This window comes from Syngnathus typhle, linkage group LG16 (genome assembly GCF_033458585.1).
Source record: "Syngnathus typhle isolate RoL2023-S1 ecotype Sweden linkage group LG16, RoL_Styp_1.0, whole genome shotgun sequence".
NCBI classification, from domain to species: Eukaryota; Metazoa; Chordata; class Actinopteri; order Syngnathiformes; family Syngnathidae; genus Syngnathus; species Syngnathus typhle.
In genome coordinates, this window is record NC_083753.1 from 2432927 (window position 1) to 2445681 (window position 12755).

General features: G+C 43.6%; 2 protein-coding genes across 2 annotated transcripts; both read right to left on the reverse strand.

The window, feature by feature from the left end:
• Window positions 1–1116: 1116 nt before the first annotated feature.
• On the reverse strand, window positions 1117–5598 carry emx1 (empty spiracles homeobox 1). Its single transcript, XM_061301861.1, has 3 exons — window positions 5178–5598; window positions 3944–4128; window positions 1117–1284 (listed from the first exon to the last, which is right to left on the reverse strand). Exons 1-3 carry the CDS (start codon window positions 5596–5598, stop codon window positions 1117–1119), a joined length of 774 nt encoding a protein of 257 aa, XP_061157845.1.
• Window positions 5599–10615: 5017 nt separating this feature from the next.
• noto (notochord homeobox) lies at window positions 10616–12217 on the reverse strand. Its single transcript, XM_061302231.1, has 3 exons — window positions 11839–12217; window positions 11581–11759; window positions 10616–10880 (listed from the first exon to the last, which is right to left on the reverse strand). Exons 1-3 carry the CDS (start codon window positions 12134–12136, stop codon window positions 10674–10676), a joined length of 684 nt encoding a protein of 227 aa, XP_061158215.1. The 5' UTR covers window positions 12137–12217; the 3' UTR covers window positions 10616–10673.
• Between the last annotated feature and the right edge of the window lie 538 nt (window positions 12218–12755).

Below are 12755 nucleotides of genomic sequence, written 5' to 3' on the forward strand. Positions count from 1 at the left end.
CATTGCTGACACTGGCGATAAGAGACGCCTGGTTTCATTCTCTGCTGACTTGGTTTACAACTATCTTGCAGAGATTCATTTCATTTCCAATGGATTTTAAATTAAAGGTGTGTGTGTGTGTGTGTGTGTGTGTGTGCGTGTGTGTGTGCGTGTGCGCGCGCGTGCGTGTGTGCGTTGTGTGTACCAGCGTGCATACAAGTTGGATCGCCTGAAAGACAGTCCTTCACAACACCCATTTTGTGCTCTTTGTCCAAAAAGTGAGAAGAGCAACCCCCCGATCCTCTTGGTTTACAAAACAAATCATCAAGGTCAGACATCACGGCTCATCGCTAAAGCCCAGCGGTCATTAGCGACAGATTCCTTCCGTTTCTTTTGACAGGTGATTACGGAGGCCCCAGCCGCCGCACAATGGCCGACTACTTTCCCTCTCCGTCTGTTTAACTTGTGTGCGCAGCGACTCGGGTAACGCACCTGACACCTGCGCAAGCGCCTGGCGACATTCTTGACATGTTTGTCTAAATCGGCGCTTCTCGACAACAAACAGCAGAAGGCGGACGACTGACTTCCTGGCACTTTGACGTGGTTTTGTCTCCTCGTGTCAATTTCTTCAAGAGGCTCAAGAAGCGCTCAGACCTTATTGTGCCTCGAAGTGCAGAAGGAGAGCAAAACCTGACCCGGCCCAAACCGGCCTGGCCCGGGAGTGTTACAGTATGTGGCTTATGTTAGTAATTTACAAGTCACGTCAAGGGAAACTAACCACTTTCATTCATCTGAGCAACCGCTTGGATTGGTGCTGCTGTTTTGGTTAGCGCACGTGAGCAGTAGCGTCTTGTGGCTGACGTCTGTTTGAGGAAGGCGTTCATTTGAAGGGGCAAATTGCGTGCCTGGGGATGAAAGTAAACCACGGTTGGTGACTGACAGCAGCTTTAATGAAAGAACAGCATGAGAACACAGTTGGGGGGGGGGGGTCCATCCATCTCGTCCCAGTCCATCTCGTGCCACTCCACACACAGTCTTGTTTGCTCCCGGTACGTGTACATGTACTTCATCATAATACATAATAAATAGTGTTGTTGGTCCTCGTGAGTCAGCAGTGTTTCTGTTTTTTGTTCTCTTTCAGTCCTCCGAGGTCACGTCAATGTCCTCGGAGCTGGTCTGCTTGGTGGCCATACGCCACCTGTTGATGTGGTGGTTGCCCTTCTTCTTTTGCTGGGCATCCGGCCCGTCCTCCTCCAGCTTCTGACGCTTGTACTTGGTCCGCCGGTTTTGGAACCAAACCTTCACCTGTGCGGATGCAAGCCACACACATGAGTAAGTCCATTCACGGTGAGTACACAACGTTGTGGGAAGATAATGCGTTACGCAACATTGGGGAGCGACAACGTGTCGCACAACATTGGGGAGTGACACAAGTTCATCGCACACAATATTGTGGAGCAAGCAGAGTCTACGACAGGGGTGGGCAAACTACGGCCCGCGGGCCACATCCAGCCCACAGAGCCGTTTAATCCGGCCCGCTAAACCTGAATAAATTGTATTATTAATTTTTTTGGGGGTCATTTTCCCTGCAGTTACTATGTTTCCCCAGTAGATGGGGAAGCGCATTTACTCCCGGGAGCTGTGTCAGAAAGCTCGGTGCACACTCACAAGTGCGTGTGCGTGCGTACTCAGTAGTACGTAGTAATTTCATCTATCAGTGCTGAATTTCGAGTGTAGGCTGTGACGTCAATATTCTCGTAATTCGCGCGCTGCGTTTTCAGATACAGTTTTACGCTAATGCCACCCACAAACCTTCCCCTGGAATCCTTCCATTAAAATGAGTGGCCCGAAGAAAAGAAAGGTGGACAGTGAGTGCCGAATGTTCAAAAAGAGTGGACAATTTGGCTCGACCTACGTGTGTGAGAAGACGTTTAGCCACATGAACGTCAACAAAGCCCGTCAGAGATCTAGGTTAACGGACCGACACCTCGGCTCTATCCTAAAAATTACCACAACAAATTTTACTCCAGACTATGATGCACTAGCCAAAATGGGAAACCAACAATACTATTGATTTCTTTATGACTTTATTTAGATGTATTCTTTCACTGATTTGTCAAGATGATGTATTTGGTCAGAATGTTTGCCGTTGGATGTGATTTCGCCTCGTTAGATAAACATATTTCATAAATCTGACCTGCAGGCGCTGAAGTGAGGGAAAATGTTATTCATCATAACAGTGTCGTATTTAATAAGAATCACTCATGTTTTCAAAAAGCTTTTTTTTAATATCCTTGCTTTAGTATCTACTAAAAGTAAAAACGTAAAAATGTCATTTATATTACTTCACACAAACACTACATCCATCTGCTCCTGGTTCAGCCCCTCGGTCAAAATTTAGAACCTAATTCGGCCCGCAAGTCAAAAAGTTTGCCCACCCCTGGTCTACGAGAACACACAAATAAATGCCTGCTTGCAGTTTTTTTGTTTTTTGTGATTTGCCGTCGCCTCCTTGCCAGATTTCTTCTCACTTCGCATATCATTTACATTCATTAAGATGTACTCCAGTATCGTCCAAAACCATCTCCCACTGTTTGATAACAAGACTGTAGTCACATGTGACCTGGAATGAGTCTGCATGCTAAAACTATGTTTTCTAAAAAAAAAAAATTAAAAAAAAAAGTGAGGTTTTTTTTTTCATATGCCAATGATGATACTTTGATGTCATGTATTTGTGTTAGTGTTATGATGGTGAAGGGTGATGAAGCAAGTGGTGCAGCTTAAACAAGAAGTCTCGTCATTCACGCAAACAATACTGTTGGCTCATGAGATGTCTTTTTATGGCCCATTAGGCCTAATTGACACCCACATAGCATCAATAACACACACCTCCATCCAATAAGTGATGTCGGTAGATATGCCACAAGCTATTTTGGACTTGTCAAAGCGGCAAGAGCGAGGGTGCGAACGCCATCATTATGACTGGTAGTAAAAGCCTGGTCGATAAATCTTGCCTTGATCACATGACACGAACTGTGCTGTGTTTGTGGCTCACTGTTTCCAGATTTGCTGTGATGGCGTTTGCACATCAGTTTAAAGTTTATTCACAGATTATGACAAGGTTTTTTTCACAAACGTTGAACTGATGATTATGGGATTTATTTAGATGTAGTTCAAAGTATAATGGTCTGAACAATGGTCCGTTCTCTTTTTGTATTTTATTTTCATTGTATTACTTAATAACACTTAAAGCATAAAATGAAAATGTGAACATTTTACTAATAGTTTTGATTTATAATCAATCAAAAAATATAAGTGCATTAAACCAAAATGACTGTTTATTTTAATTAGCCCGTTTTATCAAATATAATAATAATAATAATAAGTTTACAAATTCTACAAGTATCACAAGATTCTTGATCCCTCAAATGCCTGGTGTGCCAAGTATTGCCCACGGGCCATATTTTCCCTAACGTACAACCACCACAGCAAACGTATTATTAATTAATAAATCGTCATCAAAAAAATAAAACACTCTCAATGCTTGGATTAGATTTAAATGTTTATTTTTCGTTGGCTGCTGTATTTATTTACACTGTTGGTTTGTTTTTGTATTTCTAATATAAGTGTATCCTGTGAATATATTTGTTGTGGCAATTTAACCTCTATTTGTGTCCAAATTAAGAGTAGCAATTATCCACAAAGCCACTATGAATCAGTATTTCCTCAAATTATTGTTGCTGATAATATACAATGCGCATGTATTAAACTCCAAAATTGGCTAAATAATCAAAAAGGGATTTTTTTTAAATCACTTTAACTCTTATGTTTCCGGTAGATGTGGCATGATTTCTTTCCCCCCCCAAGTGTCGATATTTCAGATGGACACAATTTAGCCTTGTCCTTCAAAAGAACGCGAGGAGTCACCGTGTTTGTTTGCCTTAATTCCTACCCGGGACCTCACCTGCGTTTCGGACAGGTTTAGGCTACCGGCCAGTTGCTTCCGCTCGGCGCCCACCACGTAATGGTTCTTCTCGAAGGCCCGCTCCAAGCGCAGCAGCTGCGACGGTGAGAAGGCGGTTCGGATCCGTTTGGGCTTCCGGGCGAACGGGCCGTGGAGGAGCAGGCTGTCCTGGGACGCGTCATGACCTGCCGGACGCGGACGACACACACCGGACCACCATTACGGCCTTGCAAGAACGACTCCGAGTCGCCGAGCAGGTCATTAGTTTGCCCGTTTTAAACGCTTAAAACCGCAGCTCAAAACATTTATATTCTGGACCATTTTGTCGTGATTTAATTGCCTTCGCCAAATATCTATCAACTTTTTTTTTGCTTCTTTACGTCTATTCAAATGTCCAATGCACTTTTATTGTCGTTTGTTGACTAAAGTTATATTTACACACATGGAGTAAATGCTTTGGTAGCAAAAAACTAAATGAGCACAATACACAATAAAAAATGATCTTATTAATTATTCGTAATAAATAGCGACTTGCAATTTGTACTGTTATGGTGATTGTAATTTAATGTAGACATGTATTTGAATCTCTGCAGGACATGTTGAGTAAGTGCTCATTGCAGAGTTTTAAAATCATATATATCTACATTGTGTGCTTGACTCAATTTGATCATTTTACTTTATTTGCTGTTTTCTAATACAATTGATAATTTTGTCATTTGGAAAAAAATTACCATAGTTCTTTGAAATATTTATATTTGATTATCGTCAGTAATTTTGCTTCTTTATGAACAATTGAGCGAGTGCAGTTTTCAATGTGTGTATGACTTTTCATAATATTACAACGCCCCCCCCCCCCCCCCCACACACACACACACACACTCGCGCAATAAATTGTAATCAGGTACGAAGACATTCATTCGTCATTCATTAGAATGACTCAGTAAGTGAGGAATTAACTTACTGTATTTGCGTCTATAGTATTGAATCGTATGCTATAAAATGTACTTTACACTTGTAATAAGTAACACGTTGTTAAAGTTAATATAGTTTTAAAAAAAATTGCTGTCGTGCATTTCTAAAGCAAGATGTTTCCAATGGCTAAATGTTGAGCATACTTGAATTTTGCATTTTAATAATAAGCATCTATTATTACATCTTGCGCTGCATAGTTAAAATGACCGCGTTCCGTCCGCGCCTCGTTGATTGACATTCATCGGAAAAGGAGCGGCAATACCTTGAAACCTGTGTCCAAAGAAGCGGTTCCGGAGCACCCAGGGGTAAAAATTGAGCGGGTCTCGGTGCTGCGCCGAGCCGAAGAAGTGTGCGTGGTGCTGCAAGTGCTGGTTCTGATGTTGGTGGTGATGGTGGTGATGGTGGGTGTGCGAGTGGGGGCCCACGGCCAGCTGCGGGTGGCTCACCGACTCGGGGAACACCAGCTCGGCTGGGTTCGGGTAGAGCGAGCGTGCAACAGCCGCAGCCGCAGCCGCTGCAGCCACCCCTGGAGCGGCGGCCGCTTGGTAGCCGCCCATAAGGGCGTCAGGGGCCGGACCGGCGTAGCTGAGTGCCGTGGGGCGGATGGGTTCTTCGGCCAGCGGGTTCTCCTTGGCCACTAGAGACTCGATGGTGAAGCAGCGCTTGCCTGCAGGCGCGAACATCTCCAGACAAGAAAGAAGTCGAGCTCTTTTTCTTTTCTTTCTGTTCCCTGCTAAATCCTCGTTTAGATCTGCATGTCCAACTTTTCTTTCCGCTCGGAGCCCGGAGATGTTGCTTGAAAAGTCAACAGTGCTGCAAGTCCTCCTTGACGCCAAAGCTTTCTTATACGCAAGGCAGCGCAAGTGAGAGCGTGCGTGCATGTGGGGGTGCCCTCGCCCCCCCCCCCCTTGCGCGGACGTTGATTGGACCACCGCACCTGCCCATCAAGAAGCTCGTTTTGTAGCCAGTAAAATTTACGTTACGTTACGTATCGGTGTTAAAAAAAATTCTTCCAACTTACCTGAAATATATTTTCATTTTTTCCCCAACTCCATGCGTTAATTTTGAGAAAGGTCGGTCAATTTCTTTACTTTTGACTTTTTCCCCCCCCTCATCGTCTCCTCATCTTTTTGATCCATGCGTGTGTCCCTCTTGAGAAAATGGACTCATATCAAAGTCGACTATTTGATTGGGTTTTTTAAATCCATAAAATACAATACAAATATATATAATACTATTCCAGCATGCATTTTCGTCCAGCGATCTTTTTAAGGACTCACATTAATGGATGTCGTCGCGCATTTTTATTATAAACTGTCGAATACAAATTAACATGTTTTCATGTTTTATTTTAATATTTTTAATACCATCGATTATATTCTTGAGATTTTATACTTACAATGGCACTATAAACACTGCCACTCATTAACAGTAGTGATCCTTGGCCTCCGTTCTCACATTGAAAAACTAATTAAAAAAAAAAATCTAATCACATTAATATTAGTGCGTTTTATTTGTCTGTCCATTTTTTAGATATTTAATCAAAACGTTTACATTGTGTGTAAGCTTTGGGCAAAAACACTTTGTCCTCTATCACGCGAAGGATTTAGGTTGTGGAAAGGAAAGGTAGAGTGAGAGAGACAGAGAAAAAAACACGTGATAGTTAATAAGTGACTTGGGAATGTGCAGCGAGTTGCAATAGAAAATGATTAGCGTTAAACAAGTTGTTGATGAGGCGTTTAGAGCTTTAAAGGCTCCTAAACGCACCAGCCGAGCAGATTTAATTTCCGCAAGTGACGTCAGCCCGAGTCAAGCTAAAACTTAGGAGTCACGACTTTGAAGGAATGAAACATTTTGTCATTGGGTTAACCTTTCTTTTTTTAACAACATGAAAGCTTTTTTGATTCTGAAAAGCCCCCGGGCATGCACGCGCGCTCATGCGCATCCCCGCTGCAGGTTAATGTTTGGGTGCGCACGAGCGAGTGTCTCACAGAAAACCACCTGCGCCACGGTTCAGTTTCTTTTCTGTCTGGACACTTCATTAGGTACACTTTCTCGAGCCAATGTAAACAAAAAATCTTTTAGATTGCCCCGTGTGCTGTTCCTAATATTTTTGGCAAAATGATCTATACCTGGAAATGTGCATTTTTGCCGACGTTTAAACACATTAAGAGAAGACTAAAAGATTGAAAAGTGAAGAAAGAGTAGTAGTTTTAAGACCATTTTGTGAAAACATCTTTCCGTTTGCCTGCAGCGTAACACTAAAATGCCGCCTCAGCATACTTGCTTTGAGCTCCGGGCTCCACTAATCACCTGAGTCTCACCAACCACAGAAACCTGGAACTTGACATCAATGTTTTTGATGTTTGACTAATTCTAAATGCGTCGTCACAATGTGCTAATAATCCCGTTTCAAGATTGTAGAATTGTAAAAATGCATTTGACACCTTACGTGTGCGTAATCGAATCATGCGTGTGACTTTATTAATATATACTGGTAAAGAAATTTACAAAGGTGTTAATGAAAGTGCTCCACACACTTCTTTAAAAAAAAAGTAATTATATGAAACAGTATCAACATTATCAGGCCATAGGCGTTGATTTAATTTTTCTTTATTGAGATTTCAATTCTTTTTTCCTTGCTCGTTGACGCTTATGCTAATAGAGAATCATCCGGTTTAATTAATTTACTGTCGTCTTTGTGCCAAATGTTATTAATGCCAGGCGTTCTTAAAAAAATAGAGAACTATCCAATTAAAATAACATGCACGCATAATCTCAATAACTCCGTTCGAAAATGTTCTTGATTGAAATAAATCCGCATAAATGACAGAATTCAAATAAATGAATCCGTGCATTCCAAAATGGTTTTGGTCTGATGTTCTGTTCAGACATGACAGCTGCCCCCCTGTGTTGGCAAAATGTACTTTCAAAGGAAACTTTTGATAAAAGACGTTTTTGAAAAAAGCGTTCCCGACGCTTTATAAAAATAAAAAAGAAGAAAAAAGTGTTATTTATTTACATGCTATCGGATGAATGTTTACTTACAATTGTCTGGGAGAACTTGGTATAAAATCCTACAACGCTTGAAGTGCTGCGAATGAAAACGAGCAATTCGTGTTGTATCAGTTTTCTGGGTTTATGCTGCCACTTGTCGGAAAAAGCCAGGTACAACAGCTTGAGGTCCCCTCTCTTTTTTAACACCACCATAGAATTTGCAGTGTATCATGACTGAAGTGAATATGGACTACAACGTGTCAAACATTTCCTTATTACAGATGACATCATCTTTATGCTAATCGACAGGTGAGTGAAGAATAACAATCTGCTGCAAGTCAATATGTATAATGAACGCAATACTTTTCCAAGAGAATATTGTTATGGTGATTGCATGGAATGTGAGATGAATGAAGATGTGATGGCTCCTTCATCAAAATAACCTAATTGGCCATTTTGTTTGTGTGCTCAGCGCTAATGTGTGCCTTGATGCTAATGTACACCACCTGCAGAAATTCACCCTTGCCACAATAACCACATGGCAAAAGTAGCACGTCGCCGCGTATGTGGCACCTGCGCGACAACCTGCGACCGCCCCCCACATAGCATCCCCCACCCCCTCCTGCCCCACTACACCCACTCGGCCTAAACAAACATCCAGCTCAATACAATCGATTGCACCTCAATGATACAGTAAATTCTAAGATATTAAGTCAGTTGCCTGTGGTTCAAAGTGAAAAGGTTATTTACAATCGAGGCAGTGGGATCACGTGAGAGATAGAATTTTGGGCTTACCGCCTCTTTACAAGTAAATGCTTTCGAATTAATAACTTGCAATTAAAATGGTCCGTATTGAACTGCAAGCAGAAGTCATTCTACTGTAAAGTTGCTCTTTGTTGCCACTTTATTGGTTCCCTTTCACTCCGCGCGCTGATTGGCTGCCAGTCTGAATGCAGACAGGAAGAGGCGTGTCCCCGTCTCCTCCCCTTAGGAGGCCACGTCCGTGCTTGGTCCGCCATTGTGCTGGCTCACAAAAGAGCCTGCTTCCACTTCAAACGCAGTAATGAAAGCTAATGACTATTAGATGGAGTGCGCCACATAAAATATGCTAAGCGCCATTTTGACGAGGCATGAGAACTTTCACACCTTCTTCTCGCCGCCACATGTCCATCTTCATATGCAACCTCCAATTTGGATTCCACCCTTGTCCTGCTGCATTATTTTGTTCTTATTAACTATTGGAGATTGTTAAAACGATACAAGGTCTCCCTCTAGTGGTACGTGAAAGTAAACGACCAAAATAAAATTTCCAACTGAGCTGAATGGTGCAGTGGATTAAATTTGTCTTGAATTCTGCACAGTACTTTTGTTGTATTGGATGTCTCACTGATTTTGAAGCCTGGTGACACAAGCAATGATGATGAGGTCTTCATTTGAAGGAGCCCATGCAGCCGGCAGCCCCTGGTGTTGCTTTCCAGCCGTTAAGGTGGCCTTTGCTAATTGAGAGCACGACCCCCCCCCCTCTTCCCGCCGCACCCCTCCACTGACCCCTCCCCAAATCCTCTTCATCCCCTCCACTTTTTCCCAGGCTGCCCCTGGTCCTCCCTCAATGGGATTACGGTGGATGCTGAGATAGCAGGCGTCATCTCATCACGCTGCTTTGCGGGCTTAGCGGGCAAATCAGATCACTCGCCACTCAGATCTGCTTCACTCTTTTTCAGCTAAATTCTGATTTTTTTTTCTCGGCTGCCATCCTCTTGTTCTTTTGCTTCTCTCATCATCTTTGTTCGTTCATTGAGGAGTTTGATCATCAGTGTTGTATTTAATGAGTGAGTTAGTTCGTTAATGAGTTAGTTTGTTAGTCAGTCATTCACCTAAGTCAATCACAAATCTGTTGGGTGTTAGTCATACAGCGGTCAAAGCATTCTGTCCAAGCAAACCGTGCCAACTTCATCATCCAGTTTAGAACTGGAGAGTATCTGGTACGCTTCCCTGCGTGCCACCTTTGTGGCGTGATGTGCTCAAAGTGTTGGTAGTCATGTTTACCTAAGATGAAAGCCTCAAACAAGCCCTCTTGATCCCCGAGGTGAGCGTTTCTCCTGTTAAGAGCTCTTGGGAGCAGATTAGTGACATGGAAACCTTCCCAGCATGTCGCCTTTGTGCTCAGTTGTCTGCGATTCGGCGTCGCCAATTAGCCACTCCGATGCACACCGTGCTCGCGCGTCTTATCCCGGCACATGCGGCTGATGTGTCTCTGGTTGCCCACGGGAGGCCCAGGACCTGCTCGCCGTTTACGTCCACCCCAGTTCACTTTATTAGGTACATCGGTGCTGAGCATTTGGCTGCTAAGATGTAATTGGGGGGGGGGGGCTTCTCCGAGAGGACTTTTCATTTGTTCTGCCAACCAAATGCCATTAACCCCTTTTTCTCTTTCGTGTATTTCATAACGAAAAATGGCACCTTTGGTTATTAACTAGAATTACTTTAGCGTTAGCCCCCTGTGAGTGTTTTCATTATAGTTTGGCCTGTTTGCTGAATCAGCTCTGAAAATGTGTAATGCTGTGTCATCGAATGAAGAAGCCAGGCAAAGTAGTGACGTTCATTGCATAAAATATATTTATGAATATGTCATTCAAATATACAAAAAATAACAATAGTCAAAGAGCAATGCATGTAGAAAAATTAAATATATAACTATACTTCTATTAAATAGGAATAGGTCGTCTTCTATGGACAAGAGTCTTTTGGGGGAGGGGGGTTTTCAGCAAGGCTCGTGGGCATCATCGGACACATCCACATCCACGTCAGAGTCAGAGAATTCTTCCTCCTCTTCGTCAGCGTGGCCTTGAGATCCGGGGCTTTTAGGCGGGGTGGTGGCGGCTAGTCCCAGCTTGGCCAGCTTGGCCTGCTGCTGCTCCAGACTCTGCTTGCGCCATTTGATGCGACGGTTCTGGAACCATACTTTCACCTACAAAAAGAACAGTACAAGAATGAAAAATAAGTCATTTGGAGTTGTTTAGAAGTTAACTAATCACTGAAAGAGTGAAAGACTCAAAATCAAAGACATCTAAGACACTATCAAAATGCATTCTCATGTCAAAGAAAAATCTTTTTCGGTGTTTGCAATTGTCATTCATCATCATTGAGTGTCTTTAATTGACAATATCAAAGATGAAATGTCTTGACCGTTAATATGTAAATGAAATATGTGAAAGGAAATTTGGTTTTGAGGGCTGGATTTTAATCTTTCTATGACTACCCACTCAAGGAGTTATTAGGGTTTTCTCACTTTACATCAAAGACCTGAGGAGAAAAGAAACTTCTAAAGTGTTTCTCTTCTAATTTGATACGTAAACAGCAGTTTTATTTCTTGCCTGAGTTTGAACAACTGATCGCCGCTTTGTTTTCCCCCTCACTTTATCAAACACAATTTCAAACACAGTATCAAAGACATAGTAAATATTTCTTTCTTAACGTGTAAAACAATATTTTTCATATTTACAACATATTTTATATGCTTTAAATTGATTTAGATAGAAATTTCTTATGTCAGCACTCACTGACTTCAACTTTTCTCCCTTTTAATGGCGACCTCAATGCACATTAAAACTTTGTTGCCTTCATTTTGTCTCGTAAACTCAATCATATTAATTGTATTTTTTTCCGACCTGCGCTTCCGTGAGGTGCAGGGCGGAGGCGAGCAGGAACCTCTCGGAGCCGACCATGTACTGCTGCCGGGCGAACTCCTTCTCCAGGCGGGAGAGCTGCTCGCTGGTGAAGCTGGTGCGCATGCGCTTGGATTTGCCCCCCTTGGCTTTCAACGCGTGCACCTTGGGCATTGACGCCGCTGCAAAAACAGTCACAAAAGTCAGTTAAGGGGAGATGATTGAAAAGCATTCCAAGTGAGAAGGACTTGAATTGAATACCTTGCGCGTAAAAGGCACCGCGACAGGACGCCTGGTAGGGGAACGGCGGGCAGCAGTAGACGGCGGAATAGCCGGCGGGCAGCATGTTGTACGGGCAGGGCGCGTAGGTCAGTCCGGTGCCGAGGTGCAGTGCGGCCGGGTAAGGGAGCCCCGGACTCGCCCGCTCAGAGTTGCGCTCATCTGGCTTGGCGAGCAGCGCGTCGATAGTGAATGACTTGGGCTTGGGCTGCGCCGGCACGTAATTACGCATCGAGTATCCGCCGAAAGCTCCCGTGGCTCTGCTGCTCGGAATCTGCATCCTTGCCACGAGATGAACATGCGAGGCTAACGGTGGCCTCCCTTCTTTTATACCCGGCCAGACGCGGAGGTGTCAATAGACCCCCCCCCCCCCCCCTCACTCTTTTGTCTCCTCAAGCCAAAGATGAGAGGAGCCAACATCCCAACAACGTATCCAATTAATTGCGGGACGAGTACAAGATGGGATTGTCAAACATCCTCACCCTTTGAGGAGGGGGCGGGGAGGGGGATCAAGGGGGGGGCTTTTGAAGACGCAGGTTGGGGGTCGTTGACTCCCAGCCAGAATTAGCCGGCCTACAAATTCCTGCATGGATCTTGAGTCCAGATGTAATCACGACTGCTGGGAAAGCCTTGATGTTGCCAAATGATCTTATTAAAGGCAAATCATCTCACCGGCGTGACCGAATGAGAACCTTGCAAGAACTCCACTTTTTTTTTTTTTCTCGTTCCCATTTTAGCAGCTGAATAAGTCGCCGACGAAACCATGAAGAGATTCACAAACACACGATTATGGCCTTTCTCGAGAACAATGACGGGGGGCAGCACGACGTGTGACGTTTTGCGGCCGGGGTGTCGCTCCCTGAAATGGGCCGCCTAATGGAGGCGTCAAATTTGACAAC

Excerpts from the sequence above, each read along its gene's own strand:
- emx1 (XM_061301861.1), bottom strand. The coding sequence starts at position 5,598 with ATGTTCGCGCCTGCAGGCAAGCGCTGCTTCACCATCGAGTCTCTAGTG. Across the intron at positions 4,129-5,177 it reads CTTTGGACACAGGTTTCAAG|GTCATGACGCGTCCCAGGAC; the intron begins GTATTGCCGCTC and ends CGCGTCCGGCAG. Across the intron at positions 1,285-3,943 it reads TAAACCTGTCCGAAACGCAG|GTGAAGGTTTGGTTCCAAAA; the intron begins GTGAGGTCCCGG and ends GCATCCGCACAG.
- noto (XM_061302231.1), bottom strand. The coding sequence starts at position 12,136 with ATGCAGATTCCGAGCAGCAGAGCCACGGGAGCTTTCGGCGGATACTCG. Across the intron at positions 11,760-11,838 it reads CGGTGCCTTTTACGCGCAAG|CGGCGTCAATGCCCAAGGTG; the intron begins GTATTCAATTCA and ends CTGTTTTTGCAG. Across the intron at positions 10,881-11,580 it reads TGCACCTCACGGAAGCGCAG|GTGAAAGTATGGTTCCAGAA; the intron begins GTCGGAAAAAAA and ends TTCTTTTTGTAG.